The 23,050-nt window shown below is 48.1% G+C and overlaps 1 protein-coding gene and 1 long non-coding RNA gene across 5 annotated transcripts in view; one reads left to right on the plus strand and one right to left on the minus strand.

Annotated features, from left to right (window-relative positions):
- Positions 1–23,050, plus strand: part of LOC135276757 (uncharacterized) — a 40,341-nt gene that overhangs the window by 5,180 nt on the left and 12,111 nt on the right. For 2 of the 4 annotated variants that reach the window (XR_010344295.1, XR_010344298.1), the window contains exons 2-4: positions 225–503; positions 2,082–2,201; positions 10,095–14,938. This is a non-coding gene — a long non-coding RNA (uncharacterized LOC135276757). Of the gene's footprint in view, positions 1–224; positions 504–2,081; positions 2,202–8,469; positions 9,297–10,094; positions 14,939–23,050 lie in introns of those variants that run through there. The other 2 variants (XR_010344297.1, XR_010344296.1) reach the window with 2 other exon arrangements.
- Positions 1–23,050, minus strand: part of WDR88 (WD repeat domain 88) — a 31,820-nt gene that overhangs the window by 2,791 nt on the left and 5,979 nt on the right. Inside the window, exons 2-9 of the mRNA XM_064381506.1 lie at positions 22,410–22,520; positions 19,690–19,778; positions 16,839–16,902; positions 15,340–15,478; positions 13,056–13,185; positions 10,235–10,422; positions 5,808–5,890; positions 2,232–2,300 (exon numbers count right to left, since the gene is read on the minus strand). Of these exons, the coding sequence (XP_064237576.1) occupies positions 2,232–2,300; positions 5,808–5,890; positions 10,235–10,422; positions 13,056–13,185; positions 15,340–15,478; positions 16,839–16,902; positions 19,690–19,778; positions 22,410–22,520 (873 nt within the window). The remainder of the gene's footprint in view (positions 1–2,231; positions 2,301–5,807; positions 5,891–10,234; positions 10,423–13,055; positions 13,186–15,339; positions 15,479–16,838; positions 16,903–19,689; positions 19,779–22,409; positions 22,521–23,050) is intronic.

Here is a 23,050-nt window from a genome sequence, read left to right on the forward strand (position 1 = left end):
TGAACTCCCGAGCTCAGGTGATCCGCCCGCCTCGGCCTCCCAAAGTGCTGGGATTACAGGTGTGAGCCACCACGCCCAGCCTGACAAATACCTAGTCTTTTAAAATAAGCTTGAAGATTTAGTACATTTGGACATTTTTGGAATACTGGGAAATAAAACCTGCAAATCAAAGAACCTGTTTTTGCCAGTAAGTAAAATCTTTTTTTTTTTTTTTTTTTTTTCAGATGGAGTCTCACTCTGTTGCCCAGGCTAGAGTGCCACGGCTTGATCTCAGCTCACTGCACCTTCCACCTCCCAAGTCAAGCGATTCTCCTGCCTCAGCCTCCCAAGTAGCTGGGACTACAGTCGTGTGCCACCAAGCCTGGCTAATTTTTGTATTTTTAGTAGAGATGGGGTTTCACCATGTTGGCCAGGCTGGTCTCGAACTCCTGACCTCAAGCGATCGGCCCGCCTCGGGCTCCCAAAGTGCTAGGATTACAATTGTGAGCCACCACACCCAAACAGTAAGTAAAATCTTAAGTATCTGTGCTCAAATGCTTTTCCTGATGGGATATTTAGCTTGAAGTTATCACATTGGGTTGACACTAGGAATCAGTATAATGTGGGCTTGATAAGAACAGGATGCAAGTAGGAGCGAATTTTACATTTGACAGTGTTCAGTTTTACCACTACAGAAACTAAAAGGATGTCCTAGGGGTTGCAGGTAGTTCAGAGAAGTATTATTTGCCATGGAAACAGAAAAGCAAAAATATCCCATTGTATCAAGGGACAGAAAGAAACATGTCATTGTTGGATTTTTTTATTGAGGTAAAGTATATACAATATAATACCATTTTAACTGGCTTTTTTTTTGAGATGGAGTCTCGCTCTGTCACCCAGGCTGGAATGCAATGGCGCAGGGTCAGCTCCCTGCAACCTCCACCTCCCGGGTTCGAGCGATTCCCCTGCCTCAGCCTCCCGAGTATCTGGGACTACAGGCGCACCACCACACCCAGCTAATTTTTGTATTTTTAATAGAGATGGGGTTTCACCATCTTGTCCAGGCTAGTCTGAAACTCCTGACGTTGTGATCCGCCCACCTCAACCTCCCAAAGTGCTGGGATTACAGGCGTGAGCCACCATGCCTGGCCCATTTTAACTATTTGTAAATGTACAAGTAAGTCGCATTAAATACCTTCACAATCTTCTGTCAGCATAACCACTATCTATACCCAAAACTTTTTCACCATCCCCAACGAAAACTCCATTACCAATTAAATAATAACTTTCACCTCGCCCTCCTACGTTCTTTTAATTTGGCAACCACCATTCTACATTCTTTTAATTTGGCTATGCTGGATGCCTCATCTAAATGGAATTACTATGGTATTTGTCCTTTTGTGACTGGCTTATTTCACTTAGCATGTCATCAAGATTCGTCCATGATGTAGCATGTCAGAATTTCCCCCTGTTTATGGCTGAATTTCCTTGTATGAATAGACCACACTTTATGTATCCATTCATCCAACACGTGGGTCGCTTCCACCTTTTAGCTGTCGTAAATAATGCTACTATGAACATTGGCATATAAGTATCAGTAAGCCCCTGCCTTCAGTTCTTTTGAATATAAACCCAAAAGTGGAGTTGCTGGATCATATGGTAGCTCCGTTTAAGCTTTTGAGAAACTGCCAAACCATTTCCCACAGCAGCTGCACTGTTTTACATTCTCATCAGTCACGCACAAGGGATCCAGTTGCTCCACGTCCTTTGCCAACATTCATTATCTTCTGTGTTTTTTTTATTATAGCCCTCCTAGTAGATGCGAAGTGGTGTCTCACGGTGCTTTTTGTTTGCATTTCCCTAATGATGACTTTGAGCGTCTTGTCATATGCTTCTTGGACATTGGTATATCTTCTTCGGAGAAATGTCTGAGTCTTTTGCCCATTCTTGAATTAGGTTGTTTTTTGTTGTTAAGTTTTCGAAGTTCTTTATGTATTCTACATATTAATCTCTTACCAGATACATGCTGTGCCACTATTTTCTCCCATTCTCGAAGTTGTCTTTTTGCTTTCTTGATGGTATCCTTTGATGTACATTCCCAGGCAGCTCTGTGAATGCAATGGCCCAGCCAGGTACAGACACCTCACCGAACCCACCCAGGACGTTTACACATGCCAATAACTCTCCTGCTATCACCAATTCTGATGAATATGATGGATATGGTAAGTCACTCAAAGCTTGGCCACTTTTACCTTGGAAGCAGACAGGATCCATTTCTTGTTGTTGCTGACGGCAACATCCGTCACCCAGTCATTATGGCCCTGAAGAAATAACAAATTTTATGAGAACATGGAGAAAAATCATTTTGAAAGAACAACAGAAACAATCTGCGTGTGGTGGCTCACACCCATAACCTGCCCTTTGGGGTACCGAGCGGGGAGGGTCACTTGGGCAACAGAGTGAGATCCCCTATCTTAGAAAACAACAGAAAGTCAAGAGTCGAGCGTTGCTTACATTTAAGAGTAGCTGGCTGAGTGCAGTGGCTCACGCCTGTAACCTCAACACTCTGCGGGGTTGATGTGGATGGATTCCTTGAGTCTAGGAGTTTGAGAACAGCCTGGGCAACATAGTGAAACCCCGTCTCTACTAAAAATACAAAATATTAGCTGGGCATGGTGTCATGCGCCTGTAATCCTAACTACTCAGGAGGCTAATGTGGGAGAATCACCTGAGCCCGGGGAGGTTGAGGCAGCAGTGAGTCATAATCGTGCCACTGCACTCCAGCCTAGACAACAGAGTGAGACTGTCTCAAAAAAAAAAAAAAAGGTGAGGGGTGCAGGTGTGGTGGCTCACGCCTGTAATCCCAGCGCTTTGGGAGGCCAAGGCGAGTGGATCACAAGGTCTGAAGTTCAAGACCAGCCTGGCCAACATAGTAAAACCCCGTCTCTACTAAAAATACAAAAATTAGCCAGTCGTGGTGGTGCGCACCTGTAGTCCCAGCTACTCGGGAGGCCGAGGCAGGAGAATCACTTGAACCCAGGAGGCAGAGGTTACAGTGAGCCGAGATCACTGCACTCCAGCCTGGGTACAGTGAGACTCTATCTAAAAAAAAAAAAAAAAGGAAAGAACAGAACAGCTCATTGTACTTCCTTGGTTTCATCAACAACATTTAGGGTAGAATACAAAGTGTAAAGATTTGATATATGCACAATTCTATGTTTTTTTTTTTAAAATGGGTGGGGCGGGACTGGATTGGGATAGGGGACGGGCAGGTGGAGGTGGGGACAAGGCTGGGTTTGGGGCTGGAAGGAGGGTGAGCACCGAGGTCTGTTATTGTTTCTGTTTGTTTGTTTGTTTTTTGAGACACAGTTTTGCTCTTGTTGCCCAGGCTGGAGTACAATGATGCAATCTCCGCTCACTGCAACCTCCACCTCCTGGGTTCAAGTGATTCTCCACCCTCAGCCTCTCAAGTAGCTGGGATTATAGGTGCCCACCACCATGCCCAGCTAAATTTTGTATTTTTAGTAGAGACAAGGTTTCACCATGTTGGCCAGGCTGGTCTCGAACTCCTGACCTCAAGTGATCCGCCTGCCTCAGCCTCCCAAAGTGCTGGGATTACAGGCATGAGCCACCGCACCCAGCCGATTCTTTGTTTATGTATTTAGTTATTTTTATTTTGAGACAGGGTCTCACTCTGTTCCCCAGGCTGGAGTGTAGCAGCTCAATCATAGCTCACTGCAGCCTCAACCTCCTGGGCTCAAATGATTCTGCTGCCTCAACCTCCCGAGTAGCTGGGACTACAAATGTGTGTGCCACTGTGTATGTTTTTTTAAAATAGTACTTGGGTATTTAGCAGGATGAGGGGAGAAATACTATATTCCCAGCTGGTCTCAGATTTTCGTTTACATTCTTTGTTCTAGGAAATACTCCTCAGAGGCCCTGTAAATGTGGGGGCTTTGGCTTCCAATAACTGCAAACTTGAACCACTGTGGCTTAAGCAGAGGCAGGAGTGGGATGTTTTCTTTGGGTAAAAAGGAACTCAGAGCAGATAGATGCCATTGCTGCCTCAGACACTGAATGATGTCTGGCTCTACGCCAGCATCTCTGTCCTTTGGCCTTCCCCATGTGGAAAAAGGCAGAAGGTGAGACCATGGTGTGGTCAGAGGAAAATATTAAACTGCTTAGTATAATAAAAGGATAGGAATTTGAGGATGGGAGAACAGAGAGAGAGGAGAGAAGAGGAGACAAAATAGAACAACCAGCTCTGTTACCCAGGCCGGAGTGCAGTGGCACAATCTCGGCTCAGTGCAACCTCTACCTCCCAGGCTCCTCTAGTGAGCCTTTTTTTTTTTTTTTTTTTTTTCTTGAGACGGAGTTTCCCTCTTGTTGCCCAGTCTGGAGTGCAATGGAACAATCTTGGCTCACTGCAACCTCCACCTCCCAGGTTCAAGCGATTATCCTGCCTCAGCCTCCCGAGCAGCTGGGATTACAGGCACCTGTCACCATGCCTGGCTAATTTTTCTATTTTTAGTAGAGACAGGGTTTCACTATGTTGGCCAGGCTGTCTTGAACTCCTGACCTCCAGTGATCCTCCAGCCTCAGCCTCCCAAAGTGCTGTGGGATTCTAGGCATGAGCCACTGCACCCGGACGACAGAGGGACTTTAAGCACAGAGAGGTTTAACATTCCATTTCAAGCTGTTTATCTGCTGTGAGCAAACTCATTTTGCCTCCCCAAGTCCTAGGAGAAGACAGCTCAGACAGACCAGCCCCAGGCACCTGAACATGGGCTGCTCAAGGACACGTCCCTTTGTGTCCCTGGGCACAGAAAGACCAAGCATTCACAGCCAAAGGTGACAGTGAGATCGTGAAACCAGGGAGTATGCAGAAATCCTGGGGTGCAGGGCCCCTTGGGGAACAGGGGCACAGCATGAGGCAATCCTGGGTTCTTGCCATGTTGGATAACACATCCCCTTATCATAGAGCCACTCTGAGTTGGGGCTCCTCTCACTTGCAGCCAAGAACATTCAGTTGACGCCCCCATTTTGGAACCCCAAGCTTTCATGCCTGACTACGCCTTTCATGCCATCCCTCTGCACAGTAATTTCTGTTTTTTTGTTTTGTTTTGACTTGTTTTATTAGAGGTGGAATCTCACTCTGTTGCCTAGGCTGGAGTGCAGTGACGCGATCTCAGCTCATTGCAACCTCCACCTCCCGGGTTCAAGCGATCCTCCCACCTCAGCCTCCCAAGTAGCTGAGACTACAGGTGCTCACCATGATGCCCAGCTGATTTTTGTATTTTTAGTAGAGATGAGGTTTCACCATGTTGGCCAGGCTGGTCTCAAACTCCTGACCTCAGGTGATCCGCCCACCTCAGCCTCCCAAAGTACTGGGATTACAGGCGTGAGCCACTGCACCTGGCCCTGCACAGTAACTTCTGCTGTTCTTGGACACTCCCACCTCGGGGTTTTTGCATTGGCTGTTCCATCTGCCTGGAATCCTCCTCTTCTTCAAGATCCCCACCTATGCAGTCCTTTCTTTCCACCCAGTTCTCAGCTCAAACATTTCCTTCTCCAGGAAGCTCTCCCTGCCCATGCAATGTGGATGGGTCCCCCACATCTGTACCCATCATGTCACCCTGTTGTGGTTTCTCCATTTCACTCCTCAAAGCCAGTGGTGTGTCTGCTGGCTTCTCGTCTATCCTTCATCAGCCCACGGGAGGCATCTAGGTCTGTGTCACCCACAGCTGTGTCCCCAGCACCCAGCACTGAGCATAGAAAGGACTCAGGAGGGAAGCTCAGATCCTCCATCTCATGCTGGCCACGTGTACCTTCAAGGAGAGCTTCCGGTAGCCTTCTGCTACGTCCCAAATAGCCACAGTCCTATCAAACCCTCCAGAAATGAGAAAAGAGCCTGCAACACAAAATGAGAGGGTGGAGATGGGGGTCATCTTCCCAAGCCAAGTCAGCCCAAAGCCAGCTGATGATGCCTTGGCAAGGCACCACCTCAGCTCACTCTGACTACACTGAATCCCTTCTTGGGGCAGCTCCACAACCCCAAGCCAATTACAGCTGATTCTCATCATTCACAGTAGTTATGTTCCATGGCAGGGGTCCCAAACCCTGGGCCACAGACTGGTACCAATCTGTGACCTGTTGGGAACCGGACCACACAGCAGGCAGTGAGCGGCAGGCAAGCAAGCCAAAGCTTCATCTGTATTTACAGCTGCTCCCCATCACTCATATTACCACCTGAGCTCCGCCTCCTGTCAGATCAGCAGCTGCATACGATTCTCATAGGAGCGCAACCCTATTGTGAACTGTGCATGCAAGGGATCTGGGTTGCATGCTCTTTATGAGAATCCAAAGCCTGATGATCTGTCACTATCTCCCGTCAAACCCAGATGGGACTGTGTAGTTGCAGGGAACCAAGCTCAGGGCTCCCACTGATTCTACAGTATGGTGAGTTATAGTACAGTGTCATAATGATAAAAATAAGGGCATGCTTGGATCATCCCGAAATCATCCCCTACACCTCTGTTTGTAGAAAAATTGTCTTCCATGAAATTGGCCCCTGGTCCCAAAAAGGTTGGGGACCTCTGTTCTATAAAGTGGGTGCAGACGTGAAATTAGCAAATACTGAACCATTGCTCCTAGGGGAAATACAGGGCCAGGTTCCTGTGAGCCTCTGCTCATAACATGCTCCTCAACTGATCAGTACATAACCTTGTTGTATGTGTGTTTCTGTTTAAAGACAACTGATTGCTTATATACTGTTGATTCGTTTACATTGAACTCACAGCCAGCAGCACTATAACTCACACCTGAATGAATGCATGTATTTTCTCCATCATAGCATTCTTGCTTGGCCGGGCGCGGTGGCTCACGCCTGTAATCCCAGCACTTTGGGAGGCCGAGGCGGGTGGATCACGAGGTCAAGAGATCGAGACCATCCCGGTCAACATGGTGAAACCCCGTCTCTACTAAAAAAAAAATACAAAAAATTAGCTGGGCATGGTGGCGTGTGCCTGTGATCCCAGCTACTCAGGAGGCTGAGGCAGGAGAATTGCCTGAACCCAGGAGGCGGAGGTTGCAGTGAGCCGAGATCGCGCCATTGCACTCCAGCCTGGGTAACAAGAGCGAAACTCCGTCTCCAAAACAAAACAAAAACAAACAAACAAACAAACAAACAAAAACAGACAAGCATTCTTGCTCTTAGGAATAGTAAACAGCCCTTTAGCACTGTGGTTGGGGACCATTTTATTTATTTATTTATTTATTTAATTTATTTAATTGATTGATTGATTGATTGATTGAGACAAAGTCTTGCTCTGTCACCCAGGCTGGAGTGCAGTGGTGCAATCATAGCTCATAGCAGCTTCAGACTCCTGGGCTCAAGCAATCCTCAACTTCAGCTTCCAAGTAGCTGTGACTCTAAGCGTGTGCCAGCATACCTGGTTAATTTTTTTTTTTTTTGGTAGAGATGGGGTCTCACTATGTTGCTCAGGCCGATCTCAAACTCCGGGGCTGATGCGATGCTCCCGCCTCAGCCTCCCCAGAGCTGGAATTAAAGCGTGAGCCACCGCACACAGCCAAAGGAGCCATTTTACACAGCGAAATCACTAACAAAAAGCAAAATAAAGGTGGGGCGTGGTGGCTCATGTCTGTAATCCCAGCACTTTGGGAGGCTGACCAACAAGGTTGCCATGCTCCCAAAGGTTGCCTGACCAACATGACAAAACCCCATCTCTACGAAAAATACAAAAATTAGACGAGGGTGGTAGTGCACACCTGTAATCCCAGCTACTTGGAAGGCTGAGGCGGGAGAATCATTTGAACCCAAAAGGCAGTGGTTTCAGTAGCCGAGATTGCACCACTGCACCCCAGCCTGGGCAACAGAGGGAGTAAACAAACAAATGAACAAACAAAAAATGGTGGCACTATACAGACCACAAAAAGGACACTTTACCACGTGAGAGGTAAAACAAAAAGATGGAATGTTGCCTTGTCCAACCTCAGCTGGGAGGTGACTTAGATTTTTTGCTGCTCTTCACACCTGTGAGTGACCTTGAAAGTGCCATGAATGTTGACTTTAGGTTTACAAATAGAGATCAGCAAGTAGGTGAATTCACAAACACAGAATCTGGAATAATCATGATTGACTGCACATGATTCTTTTTTCTTTTTTTTGAGACGGAGTCTTGCTCTGTCGCCAGGCTGGAGTGCAGTGGTGCGATCTTGGTTCACTGCAACCTCTGCCTCCCAGGTTCAAGCAATTCTCCTGCCTTAGCCTCCCAGTAGCTGGGACTACAGGCATGCGCCACCATGCCCAGCTAATTTTTATATTTTGAGTAGAAATGGGGTTTTACCATGTTGGCCAGGATGGTCTTGATCTCTTGACCTTGTGATCCGCCTGCCTCTGCCTCCCAAAGTGCTGGGATTACAGGAGTGAGCCACCGCATCCAGCCTTTTTTTTTTTTTTTTTTGAGACAGAGTCTCACTCCATCACCCAGGCTGGAGTATAGGAGCACGGTGGTGTGATATCGGCTCAACTGCATGTGATTCTGAATCCTGTAAAGCCAAGAACCAAAGCTGGCGCCTCATGGTGGGACTTAGATAAGGGGTGTTGCTGAAGAGGTAAAGTTGCCTGGAAACGCCCTAGCGCTTCTCAAGCCAGGCCCCAATGGCGTGTGTGCCAGCTGGGGCCCCTAGACACACAGAGCAAGCCCCACTTCTCACCAGGATAGCGGAGCATACGTTTGGCTCCTGGGTGTCGATAGCACCCCCTTCCCTCCCTGGGGCTGGCTAGCTGTGGTGGCTTCCTGTCCCTGCCCCCATTCACATCTATGTCCCTTCACCTGGCAACAGCTCCCCAGTTTCCTGTTGGGAAACACTCCTTGCCAACTCTTAGTCCCTCTGGATCGGAGGGTTCTAACCCCAAACCCTAGCTCTGGAGGTGGGCAAGTCACCCAGACCTGGCCAATCAGAGGCTTTCATTCCCCGCTAAGTGATTGATTAAGAGATGGGCATGTGTCCCAAGCTGAGCCAATGGGAGTCTTCCCTGGGACTTGTTCTGGCATTATCAGACAGAGGGTTTCTCTTCAGGACTGCCAGGGGCCAGAACCAGGCTGGCAGAGCACTAGGGGTCAGCTTTATCTCTTTCATTATGTATGTATTATATACATAGATATAAAATATATTTTAATATATATTTTTATTATATATAAAATCAGAGGTAGGAGATATACATATATATATATTTACATATATATATATATTTACATATATATATATATATATTTACATATATATATATATTTTTTTTTCAGAGACAGAGTCTCACTCTGTCACCCGGGCTGGAGTTCAGTGGTGTAATCTAGGCTCACTGCAGCCTCTGCCTACCAGGTTCAAGCGATTCTCCTGCCTCAGTCTCCTGAGTAGCTGGGCTTATAGGTGCCCACCAGCACACCTGACTAATTTTTGTATTTTTTAGTAGAGACGGGGTTTCACCATGTTAGCTAGGCTGATCTTGAACTCCTTACCTCAGGTGATCCTCCCACCTCAAGCTCCCAAAGTGCTGGGATTACAGGCGTGAGCCATTGTGCCAGACCTTTTTTCTCTTTTTCGACACGGTCTCACTCTGTTGCCCAGGCTGGAGTACAGTAGCGCAGTCATAGCTCAGTGATCCTTCGACCTCAGCCTCTTGAATAGCTGAGACTACAGGTGTGTACCACCACACTCAGCTAATTTTTAAACTTTTTGTAGAGACAGGGTCTTGCTATGTTGCTCAGGCTGGTCTTGAACTCCTGACTTCAAGCAGTCCTCCCACCTCGGCCTCCCAAAGTGTTGGAACTACAGGCGTGAGCCACCGCACCCAGCCATCTTTGCCGCCTTCTGCGTAAAGGCTGACACAGAGGGAAGCTAGGTTGAGAGAGTGAAGAGCTGGGTTCCCAACAGTGTTGACTCTCTTGTCCCATCCATACCTGATGTCAGACTGCTCTTGGACTTCTGCATTACAGGAGTTAATTTCTTTGGTTGTCTAAGCCACATTGAGCTGAGTTTCTGCCACTATAAACTCGTGCCTATGGTATTCCCTCTTGACTTTTTTGTTCTCGTAGGGAAAAATCCCCCCTCCCTGTCAGCATCATTGGAAATCACCTCTCTGTCTGCACTGAGGAGAGTCCATTTGAATAGAACATGAAGAACTCTGCCCAGCATTCCCACAGGAGTGGAGTCCTTCTGCGTCTTAATTACTCACTGTCTCTGGCAAAGTGACAGGAGCTGACAGAACCTTCGTGGCCCTGCATCAGGGTCACACAGGCTCCACGGTTTCGAAACTCCCCTGTGTGGACGTTCCATATTTTTAAGTTTTTATCCCAGGAGCTTGTACACAGGAAGTGGCCACTGAAGGTAAAACAGCAGTTTGAGATTGCATTGGAATGCGCCCTGAAACACAGATGGTGGGGTGCACACATTAGCGCTTTGCTCCTGGAGGACCTGAAGACATACCTAAAGCGGGGGGTATCATCTGCGAGCTCATGGTCAGGGTACACGTGCTAGCACTTTGCCCCAGGAGGACCTGAAGACACACCTAAGCAGGGTCAGCATCTCCTGGGAGCTCACATCCATCATGCCTTGGATCACTGCCTCCCATAGTCCAGATATGAATTGCTCAGACTGTCACGCTGTTCCAGCATTTCTCAAAACATGGCGAGACAGTGTTTCGCTATGTTACCCAGGCTGCTCTCAAACTCCTGGGATCCAGTGATCCGCCTGTCTTGGCCTCCCAGAGTAGTACTGGGATTACAGGCTTGAGCCACCGCACGGCCAACGTTGTTTATAAAGCAAACATAAGACTCTGAAGGATACAGGGAAGAGGCAGAACAGATAGGGGTCTTGATACCCAAGCAACACCCACCATGGGTACCTTGGTTTCCTTTTTGTGTCATATCTCCTGGACTAGGTGCTAAAAAGCCAGCAACCAAAAACTAAACTACAGGCCAGGGGCAGTGGCTCCCGCCTATAATCCCAGCACTTTGGGAGACTGAGGCTGGCGGATCACCTAAGGTTAGGAGTTCGAGACCAGCCTGGACAACATGGCGAAACACATGTCTCTACTAAAAATACAAAAATTAGCCAGGCATGATGGCACGTGCTTGTAATCCCAGCTACTCAGGAGGCTGAGGCAGGAGAATCATTGTACCTGGGAGGCAGAGGCTCCGGTGAGCTGAGATCACACTACCATACTCCAGCCTGAGTGATAGAGCTAGACTCAGTCTCTAAATAAATAAATAAACTACAAACCATAGTGAGTGAAGGCAAAAGAAAAAAGGAAGGACTGTCTCTACTAAAAATACAAAAGTTAGCCGGGTGTGGTGGCACGTGCCTGTAATCCCAGCTACTCAGGAGGCCAAGGTAGGAGAATTGCTTGCACCTGGGAGAAAGAGCGTGCAGTGAGCTGAGATTGCACCATTGCACTCCAGCCTGGGCAACAAGCGCAAAACTCCATTTAAAAAAAAAAAAGTGATTTTTAAAAATGCCTGAAATTTTACAAAATTTGGCAAAATATATAAACCTACAGCTTCAAAAATCTGAGTAAAACCCAACAGGATAAATCCAAAGAAATCTACACCCGGACACATAATTACACTTTGGAAAACTAAGGACAACAAAACTATCTTGAGAGCAGCAAGAGAGAAATGACTTTTTTACCTAGAGGAGAAAAGCAATATGAATGACAGTGGATTTCTTTTTTCTTTTTTTCTTTTTTTTGAGACAGAGTTTCGGAGTTTTGCTCTTGTTGCCCAGGCTGGAGGGCAATGGTGCAATCTCAACTCACCACAACCTCCGCCTCCCGAGTTCAAGCAGTTCTCCTGCCTCAGCCTCCCCAGTAGCTGGGATTACAGGTGTGCGCCACCATGTCCAGCTAATTTTGTATTTTTAGTAGAGACGGGGTTTCTCCATGTTGGTCAGGCTGGTCTCAAACTCCCGACCTCAGGTGATCCACCTGCCTCAGCCTCCCAAAGTGCTGGGATTACAGGCATGAGCCACCATGCCCAACCGGAGAGAAGATTTCTCTTTTGTTGGTTTTTTTTTTTTGAGACAGAGTCTTGCTCCGTCGCCCAGGTTGGAGTGCAGTGGTGTGATCTCGGCTCACTGCAACCTCCACCACATGGGTTCAAGCAATCCTCCCACCTCAGGCTCTGGAGTAGCTGGGATTACAGGCACCCGCCACCATGCCAGGCTAGTTTTTGTATTTTTAGTAGAGATGGGGTTTCACCATATTATCCAGGCTGGTCTCAAACTCCTGACTTCAAGTGATCTGCCCACCAGTGCCTCCCAAAGTGCTGGGATTACATTTACACTGTGAATGTAATGAATGCCAGCGAATTGCGCACTTAAAAATGGTTAAAATGTCAAGGTTTATGTCATATATATATTACCAAAATTTTTTTAAATGATAATGTAGTATTTCCAAAACCACTTAATTCATTTTATTTATTTATTTAATTTTTAAGACAGTGTCTTACTTCATTGTCCAGGCTGGAGTGCAGTGGTGCAATCAGAGCTCACAGCAGCCTCAAACTCCTGGACTCAAGCAATCCTCTAGCCTCAGCCTCCTGAGTAGCTGGGACTACAGGTGTATGACACCACACCCAGCTAATTTTTAAATCTTTTGTGGAGATGGGGTCTCGTGACATTGTCCAGGCCAGTCTTGAACTCCTGACCTGAAGCGATCCTCCCACTTTGGCCTCCCAAAGCTCTTGGATTATAGCCATGAGCCACACACCCAGCCAGACATTCCCATTTTACAGGAGATGCTGGAAGTTCACATTCTGTGGGCTTCTCTGCACAATGGTTTCCACTAGTGGCTCACATTGAAACAAATGTATATGAGGCCCAGCCCAGGCCACAGGTCACAGCTGATGGCTCCCCCAGCCTGCCCACCCCCAGCCTTCTAGCACCCATGACCAAGCTACAGACGTGTCCACATGGATGCCGGCTTGTGTGGAATCCAGGAGGACATGCATGGGGATGCCCCGCCCAGCTCCCTTTTGGCTTCCTGTGGCCCAACTCACTTGGTGATGGTGAGCAGCGTGGCCTGGGACGTAACATCCCAGATCTTGATGCACCTGTCCAGTGAGACAGAAGCCACCCTCTGGCTGTCGGGGTCAAAGCAGCATGACGTGATGGACCTTGTGTGATGATCTGCAGAACACGGAAAGGGAATCGAGATCATGCCTTCCCCATGCTGGGCTGGAGGTAGAATGTGAGGTGGGCTATTGGGGGCTATTAGGGAAGCTGTGGGGCAGTGCATGTGGCATAGTGCCACATGGATAAAAAGAAACACAAAGCACATATGAGAAGCAATGCTGTGTGTGCAAATACATGTACACACAGGTACACACACGGGGTTCAGGAAGGCTGCCCAGCAATGTATAGTTCATAAAAGGTACCTCTGGGGAGGAGACAGGACTGACACAACAGCCTTTTGCTTTTTTCCTTACATAATGAAGTTTTTTTTAATTTTATTTTTGAGACAGGGTCTTGCTCTGACACCTGGGCTGGAGTGCAATGGCTCGATCTTGGTTCACTGCAACCTCTGCCTCCCGGGTTCAAGCAATTCTCCTGCCTCAGCCTCCCAAGGAGCTGGGATTATAGGCCCACCACCACACTTGGCTAATTTTTGTATTTTTAGGAGAGACAGGGTTTCACCATGTCGGCCAGGCTGGTCTCAAACTTTTCTGCTCAGGTGATCCACCCGCCTCAGCCTCCCAAAGTTCTGGGATTACATGGCGTGAGCCACTGCCTGGCTGATAATGAATGTCTTTACAATGATTACATTTTTTTAAACTTTAACTTTAATATAACTGTAAACTCACATGCAGATGTAAGGAATAACAGAGAGATCTCCCGTGTCCTTCACCCAGCAGCCCCCTTGGGAACATGTGGCATCACCCTCACACAATGTCCCAACCAGGAAACTGTCATATGACAATTACTATTTCTATATTTTAAAAATAGGCTGGGCACAGTAGCTCCTGCCTGTAATCCCAGCACTTTGGGAGACTATGGTGGGCAGATCACCTGAGGTCAGGAGCTCAAGACCAGCCTGCTCAACATGGTGAAACCCTGTCTCTACTAAAAGTACAAAAATTAGCTAGACAAAGTGGCAGGCTCCTGTAATCCCAGCTACTCAGGAGGCTGAGGCAGGAGAATCTCTTCACCTGGGGAGGTGGAGGTTGCAATGAGCCAAGGTCACACCACTGCACTCCAACCTGGGCGACAGAGCGAGGCTCCATCTAAAAAAAAAAAAAAAAAAAATACAGGTAGGCCGGGTGAAGGGGCTTCTGCCTATAATGCCTCACTTTGGGAGGCTGAGAGAGGAGGATTGCTTGAGGCCAGGAGTTTGACATCAGCCTAGGAACATAGTGAGACCCTGTCTCTACAAAAAAAAAAAAAAGTAAAAATGTTAAGAAGGCCAAGCCTCCACTCAATAAAAGATTAGGCTTAATGACCACATGAGGTTGGAAATGAACATTGCATCATTTGTTAAAAGCAAAAGACTGAATGAAGGGAAAAGCAGTAACTGAAGAGGATCTGTTTTCGTGTGTTTTTTGTTTATTGATTGATTGATTTTTGAGATGGAATCTCTGTCTCCCAGGCTAGAGTCCAGTGGCTCAATCTCAGCTCATTACAGCCTCCACCTCTGGGATCAAATGATCCTCCTGCTTCAGCCTCCCAAGCAGTGGGATTACAGGTGCATGCCATCACACCCAGCTAGTTTTTGTAATGTTTTCAGTAGGGACAGGGTTTCACCCTGTTGCCCAGGCTGGTCTCAAACTTCTGGGCTCAAGCAACCTCCCAAAGTGCTGGGATTACAGGTGTCATCCCAGCCACCACCCCCAGCCTAGTGTCCCAGCTTCAATGACGTGCTTCATACCATTACAATTTCACCAAATAAGGCCGGGCGCGGTGGCTCAAGCCTGTAATCCCAGCACTTTGGGAGGCCGAGGCGGGTGGATCACGAGGTCAAGAGATCGAGACCATCCTGGTCAACATTGTGAAACCCCGTCTCTACTAATACAAAAAAAAAAAAAAAAAATTAGCTGGGCATGGTGGCGCGTGCCTGTAATCCCAGCTACTCAGGAAGCTGAGGCAGGAGAATTGCCTGAACCCAGGAGGCGGAGGTTGCGGTGAGCCGAGATCGCGCCATTGCACTCCAGCCTGGGTAACGAGAGCGAAACTCCGTCTCAAAAAAAAAAAACAATTTCACCAAATAAAGCAATGGAAGGTCACTGTCAGTGACAAGCAGCTATTCCTGGGGCAGACTGAAGAGACAGGGAGCCCACACACCCTCACCTTTGACAACGGAAACAGTGGTGATGTTCTCAGCGTCTATGATGCAGATTCCATGATCCACGTCGAAGCCTGAGACCACGTATTTACCATCAGGAGAAAACTTACAGGAGACGATGAAGGTGTCATACCTGACCTTCCACTGAAATGGAGCAACAATCAAAAAATTGTTTTAGGCCAGGTGTGGTGTGTCGCACCTGTAACCCCAGTGCTTTGGAAAGCCAAGACTGGAGGATTGCTTGAGACTGGGAAGCTGAGACTTGCCTGGGCAACTTGCAAGATCTCCATCTCTACAAAAGTAAAAAATTAGCCAGGTAAGCCTGGGTACGGTGGCTCATGCCTGTAATCCCAGCACTTTGGGAGGCCGAGGCGGGCGGATCATCTGAGGTGGGAGTTTGAGACCAGCCTGACCAACATGGAGAAACCCTGTCTCTACTAAAAATACAAAAACTTATCCAGGCATGGTGGTGAATGCCTGTAATTCCAGCTATGCAGGAGGCTGAGGCAGGAGAATCGCTTGAACCCGGGAGGTTGAGGTTGTGGTGAGCTGAGATCATGCCACTGCACTCTAGCCTGGGCAACAACAGTGAGACTCCATCTCAAAAAAAAAAAATTAGCGAGGTGTGGTGGTGCTCACCTGTAGTCCCAGCTACTTGGGAGGCTAAGGCAGGAAGATCATCTGAGCCCAGGAGTTTGAGGCTCAGTGAGCTATGATGGCGCTACTGCACTCCAGCCTGGGTGACAGAGCTTGCAAGACCCCAGCTCTAAAAATCATCATCATCATTATCATCATCAAATAAAAACTTGGCTTGTCTTTATAAAAATGTTTACAATGATTATGAATTGGCCTTTGCACTAACAAGAAAGGTTGGTTTTCAAGGCGAGGAAGTGGGAGGAAAGGCCTGCAGGAGCTGAGAGGGAGGGACGGTAGGGGTGAGGCAGGAGACCCCGAGGAGGCCTCTGAGCAGGGCTGCGGCTACCTGGAGGGGGAGCAGGGCCGGGTGGGAGTCTTGGGCCTGTGGGATGGACGGAGAGTGGCCCCCTCCAAGACAGAAAGAGAACAGACTGATAAGGGCCAGAATCCTGGTTCTTGGGGGCACAAAGCCTTTCTCCCATGGGTTCAGCTCCACTTCCTGCCTATTCTAATCCAAACATGTTACAGGGGAGCCTGGAATACCAGCCCCCACACCCCACCCTGATTCTGGCTTCATTCTGTGTATCCAAACCCTTCCCATCTTTCAAGCAGAAGCCTTAGTTCCATCTGCCTCCTCCAGGAGTCTTCCTCCCCCAGTGCCCACGCTCCACCCCCTGCACCCTCTGGACTTTTTGCAAGAAGTGGCTGCTGTGGGGTGCAAGTCACATCTGCACCTTCCATCCCCAGGATCATGCTTCCTTCCTAGAAGACTGGAGCTTTTGTCACCTCCCCTGACCCTGGGGCCAACCCAAAGCTGCCTAAGGCTGGGTCAAGCCCCTGGGCCCCAGCGCTGGGCAGGTATACATACCAGCAGCTTCCCTGTCTCCAGGTCCCAGGCCCTCACTGTCTTATCATAGGAGGCAGCAACGACTCTGAAAATAAAATGACAAACATTGGTTCTTTTCTTTTTTTTTTTTTTTTTTTTTAGGAGTTTGACATCCCTCTGTCGCCCAGGCTAGAGTGCAATGGTGTGATCCTGGCTCACTGCAACCTCCACCTCCCATGTTCAAGTGATCCTCCTGCCTCAGCCTCCCCAGTAGCCGGGATTACAGGAACCTGCCACAACGCCCAGCTAATTTTTGTATTTTTATTAGAGACAGGGTTTTGCCATGTTGGCCAGGCTGGTCTCAAACTACTGACCTTAAGTGATTCACCTGCCTCGGCCTCCCAAAGTGCTAGGATTACAGGTGTGAGCCACCACACCAGACCAGATAAACATTGATTCTTTACAACAGAGACAATTAGGACTGTGGTCCTTCCCCTCCTCCCTTCCCCTCCCCTCCCCTCCCCTCCTTTCCTTTTCTTTTTTGAGACAGGGTGTCACTCTGTCATCCAGGCTGCAGTCCAGTGGTGCAACCCTGAGCTTCTGGGCTCAAGTGATCCTCCTGCCTCAGCCTCCCAAGTAGCTGGGACTATGGGCACTCATCATCATAGCTGGCTATTTTTTATTTTTTCTTTTTTTTAGAGACAGAGTCTTACTATATAGCCCAGGCGGGTCTTAAACTCCTGGCCTCAAGTGCCCCTCTCACCTCAGCCCCGCCAAAGCACTGGGATTACAAGAATGAGCCACCACCCCTGGCCTGCCTGTGACTTCTATGAAGCCTTTTTTCCTCTTTCTAATTTAGGGCCAAGATTACAAATAAAACAGTCATCTTTAAAAGACCGTTCCATCACCCACCCTAGGGACCATTCGGTTCTCATTGAAACTAGAGAGAACCAGTAGAGCGCGGTGGCTCACACCTGGCTAATCCCAGCACTTGGGGAGGCTGAGGTGGGCAGAACACCTGAAGTCAAGAGTTTGAGACCAGCCTGGCCAACATGGTGAAACCCCGTCTCTACTAAAAATACAAAAATTAGCCAGGCGTGGTGATGGGCACCTGTAATCCCAGCTACTTGGGAGGCCAAGGCACAAGAATCTCTTAAACCGGGAGGCGAAGGTTATAGTGAGCCGAGATCATACCACTGCACTCCAGTGTGGGCAGCAGAGACACCATCTCAAAAAAAAAAGAAAAAGAAAATAGAACCTAACACATGAGGAACCACAGCATCGTCATCCCCTTGCTCTTCAGCCACCCACACGTGCTCCTTTGTATCAAGGGTTTTCAAAGTATTATTTCTTCTATTTTCCTCTTTTTTTTTTTTTTTTTTTTTTTGAGACAGAGTTTCCCTCTTGTTGCCCAGCCTGGAGTGCAATGGTGCAATCTCGGTTCACCGCATCCTCTGCCTCCTGGGTTCAAGTGATTCTCCTGCCTCAGCCTCCCATGTAGCTGAGATTACATGTGCCACCACACCCAGCTAATTTCATATTTTTAGTAGAAATAGGGTTTCTCCTTGTTGATCAGGCTGATCTCAAACTCCTGACCGCAGGTGATCCACCCGCCTCAGCCTCCCAACTGTTTTCCTCTTCTAAAGGGATCTCTACACCCAGAAAAATCAGTCACTTTCCTCTCTGCTCAAATATCTGTCTTTTCACAGGAATATAGTTCAAAGACTACTTATTTTGTTCTGAAATGTTTTGTACAAAAAACATAAATGTATCCTTGTCTTCTTACATGGCATGTTCCTGTGTGGAAAGTTTGTCCTCGGTATAAGACAAATTCCCAGGCAGGCATGGTGACTCATGCCTGTAATCCCAGTACTTTGGGAGGCCGAGGCAGGCGGATCACCTGCAGTCAGGAGTTCAAGAACAGCCTAGCCAATATGGTGAAACCCCTTCTCTACTAAAAATACAAAAATTAGCAAGGCTTGGTGGTGTGCATCTGTAGTCCCAGCTATCCAGGAGGCTGAGGCAGGAGAATCACTTGAACTCAGGAGGTGGAGTTTTCAGTGAGCCAAGATTGCACCACTGCACTCCAGCCTGGGCAACACAGCGGAACTCCATCTCAAAAAAAAAAAAGATAAATTCCCATGAAACTTACATTCTCATACCAGTTTTCTACTAACTATTTTATAGCTGCTGTTCAGGGTTAAAGTAAATCAATTTTAAAACAAATTCCTGGTGGGGGTGGTGGCTCATGCCTACAATCACAGCATTTGGGAGGCCAAGGCAGGAGGATTGTTTGAGCCCCGGGGTTGGAGGCTGCAGTGAGCTATGATTGCACCACTGCACTCCAGCCTGGGTGACAAAGCAAGATCCTATCTCGAAAACAAAACAGGCCAGGCACAGCGGCTCACGCCTGTAATCCCAGCACTTTGGGAGGCCAAGGCAGGACTGTTTGAGCCTAGGAGTTTGAGACCAGCCTGGACAATGTGGCAAAACCCTGTCTCTACAAAAATTAGCCAAGTATGGTGGTACACACCTGCAATCCCAGCTACTCAGGAGGCTGAGGCAGGAGGATCACTGAGCCCAGGAGTTCGAGGCTGCAGTGAGCCGTGTTTGCACCACCACATTCCAACCTGGGCAATAGAGCAAGATCCTGTCTAAATAAAACATTAAAATTAAAAAAACCCAGGAGTGGCGGCTCATGCCTGTAATGCCAACACTTTGAGATGCCGAGGCAGGAGGAGAATTGCTTGAGGCCACAGGTTCAAGACCATCTTAGACCACATGGTGAGACCCCATGTCTGACTTAAAACAAAAACAAACGTCACAGGCATGCCTATACATGGCCTGCCTGCTCACCCTCCCTCTTCCCAGTGTAAGATGAGGGAAAGGTCACCTGCTGCTGTCGGCTGTGACGCTGCACTCTACAACAGGAGCTTTGGGCCTGGGCTCAAAATCGCGAACCACAGAACCATCCACCGCATCCTCAAATCAATGGGAGAGAGAGGGGGAGAGAGTGGTCACTGCCATGTTCACTGAAGTCGTAAACAGAGGTCAACATTAGCCCTTTGCTTGTCTCTGGTAGCAAAATCCGAGAACTATATGGTCCTGGGACTCTCACTCAGCTCCAAAAGATGAAAGGACTTTGCAACATGTCCCCTGAGTGGGACGGACACCCTTGCCATTCACAGCATCCATGGGAAACTCCCCCAACAATTCCACAGACACCAGGTGGAAACTGGCCATGCTGGGGACAGAGCTGCAAACAGATCGTGCTTTCCTTTCCTACTGGCCAAAAAGGCTGTGCAGAATCTAGCAATATATTCCAGGCCAGGTGCGGTGGCTCACACCTGTAATCCCAACACTTTGGGAGGCTGAAGTGGGTGGATCGCCTGAGGTCAGGAGTTCAAGACAAGCCTGGCCAATTTAGTGAAACTCAGTCTCTACTAAAACTACAAAAAATTAGCCAGGTGTGGTGGCTCACATCTGTAGTTCCAGCTACTCAGGAGGCTGAGACAGGAGAATTGCTTGAACCCAGGAGGCAGAGGTTGCCAAGCCACCACACTCCAGCCCGGGTGACAGCACGAGACTCCGTCTCAAAAAAAAAAAAAAAATACAAAATACAAAAATTAGCTGGGCGTGGTAGCAGGCGCCTATAGTCCCAGCTATTCAAGAGGCTGAGGCAGGAGAATCACTTGAACCCCAGAGATGGAGGCAGCAGTGAGCCGAGATCGCGCCACTGCACTCCAGCCTGGGCAACAGAGCGAGACGCTGTCCAGAAAAAGAAAGGGAGGGAGGAAGTAAAGAAAAGAGAGAGAGAGAAAGGAGGGAGGGAGGGAGGAAAGAAAAAGAAAGAGAGAGAGAAAGAAAATGATCGTCTTGGGGTGTGGGACTGAGGCCCATGCACACACTCTAGGCGGGCCCAGGGCCAGCTCAGGGCAGTACACTGGAATGGATCAGTGTCCGCAGGGCTATGCAGCTTTAGACTCGACAGTGACACCATGTAGCCGAGAGCAGGAACAGCGGCTGTGCACAGGTGGGCCCACTACCTCCACACTGGGCATTTGGAAGCAGGACCCCACCCCGTGAACCCAGACAATTTAAGGGGGAAATACTGGTTAGACTTCAAATGAATGAGGGAAAGGGGGGCTAATAAATAGTTGGAAAATGAAAGAGATGTGACAATATTTGGCATCTAAGTTTATGGTGGGTACATATTCAGTATTTCTGTACAGTCCCAATTTCTTTTTTTTTTTTTAAGACGGGGTTTCACCATGTTGATCAGGCTGGTCTTGAACTCCCAACCTCAGGTGATCCACCCGCCTTGGCCTCCAAAGTGCTTGGATTACAGGCATGAGCCACCGCGCCCGGCCGCCAATTTCTTAAATGTATGCAGACGTATGTGGACAAGAAAAAAATACACATGCCAACATTTTCACAGCAATTAACTCTGGGGTCATGGAAAGATGAGTTTTTTTCCTTTCTGTGTTTTCATGTTTCCTGTAATAAAAGTATATCACCTTTGTAATAATATGAGAAAAACTACCAAATCTTTTTTTTTTTTTTTTTTTTGGAGACAGGGTCTTGCTCTGTCACCCAGGCTGGAGTGCAGTGGCAAGAACATGTCTCACTGAACCCTTGACCTCCTGGACTAAAACCAGGAGAGAGATGACATCCTAGGCCCCAACACAGCCAGGACTTCCATTCTCTAAAAAAGGTGTGGGTGGGGTGTCCGGATGCAGTGGTTCACGACTGTAATCCCAACAATTTGGGAGGTCGAAGCAGGCGGATAACTTGAGGCCAGGAGTTTGAGACCAGCCTGGCCAACATAATGAAGCCCCATCTCTACTAAAAATAAAATAAAATAAAATTAGCTGGGTGTGGTGGCATGCCTCTGTAGTCCCAGCTACTAGGGAGGCTGAGGCAGGAGAATCACTTGAACCGAAAGGCGGAGGTTGCAGTGAGTCAAGATCCTGCCATTGTTCAGCCTGGGCAACAGAGCAAGACTCTGTCTCAAAAAAAAAAAAGAAAGAAAGAAAAAGAAAAAAGGTGTGGGGGCCGGGCATTGTGGTTCACGCCTGTCATCCCAGCACTTCAGGAGGCTGAAGCAGGTGGATCATCTGAAGTCAGAAGTTCAAGACCAGCCTGGCTAACGTGGTGAAACTCTGTCTCTACTAAAAATACAAAATTAGCCAGGAGTAGCGATGCACACCTGTAGTCCTAGCTATTCAGGAGGCTGAGGCGGGAGAATCACTTGAAACCAGGAAGTGGAGGTTGCAGTGAACTGAGATCATGCCATTGTACTCCAGCCTGGGCAACAAGAGCAAAACTCCATCTCAAAAAAAAAAAAAAAAAAAAAAAAAATGGGTGCGGTGCTCTCAGTCCAAAGGTCTCCATCCCATTCCCACTGTTTCCAGGTCCACAGGCTGGCAGCAGCCACCCTAACTTCACCCAGGCTGGGCCTTCACCTCCCCTTTCTTCTGGTACTTTGCTCAGAAGACATGCAAACCTGGACCCACAGTGCCTGTGAGTTCAGGGCTGAGGAACTCAGCATAGGAGATACCTAAGTTTAGGAGACGTTTTGGCTCCAGGAGCACCTAACCGCGGGCCACCTACCCACAGCTTCACAGTGCAGTCATAGGAGCCACTGAGGAGCTTTGTGTCATCCACACAGAAGTGGCAAGTGCTCACAGCGTGCTCGTGCCCACTCAGAATTTTAAACGGGATCTGATAAAAGAGAGACCAGATGAGTTCAACATGTTGTAGGACACAGGATCAATGTACAACACAATTTTATTTCCAAACACTTGCAATAAACCACCTGGAAAAAAATGAATTTTAAAAATTCTGGCCGGGCACGGTGGCTCACACCTGTAATCCCAGCACTTTGGGAAGCCAAGGCAGGTAGATCACTGAAGTCAGGAGTTCAAGACCAGCCTGGCCAATATGGCAAAACCTTGTCTCTATTACAAATACAAAAATTAGCCAGGCGTGGTGACACACACCTGTAATTGCAGCTACTCAGGAGGCTGAGACAGGAGAATTGCTTGAACACAGGAGGAGGAGGTTGCAGTGAGCCAAGATTGCACCACTGTACTCCAGCCTGAGCACAGAGTGAGACGCCATCTCAAAAAAAAAAAAAAAAAAAAAAAAAAAAAAATCTGGTTGGGCACAGTGGCTCATGCCTGTAATCCCAGCACTCTGGGAGTCTGGGACAGGAGGATTGCTTGAACCTGAGAGTTCAAGACCAGTCTGGG

The sequence above is a fragment of the Aotus nancymaae genome, unplaced genomic scaffold, assembly GCF_030222135.1.
Source record: "Aotus nancymaae isolate 86718 unplaced genomic scaffold, 86718_ANA_hifiasm-v0.15.2.pri h1tg000028l, whole genome shotgun sequence".
Classification (NCBI taxonomy): domain Eukaryota; kingdom Metazoa; phylum Chordata; class Mammalia; order Primates; family Aotidae; genus Aotus; species Aotus nancymaae.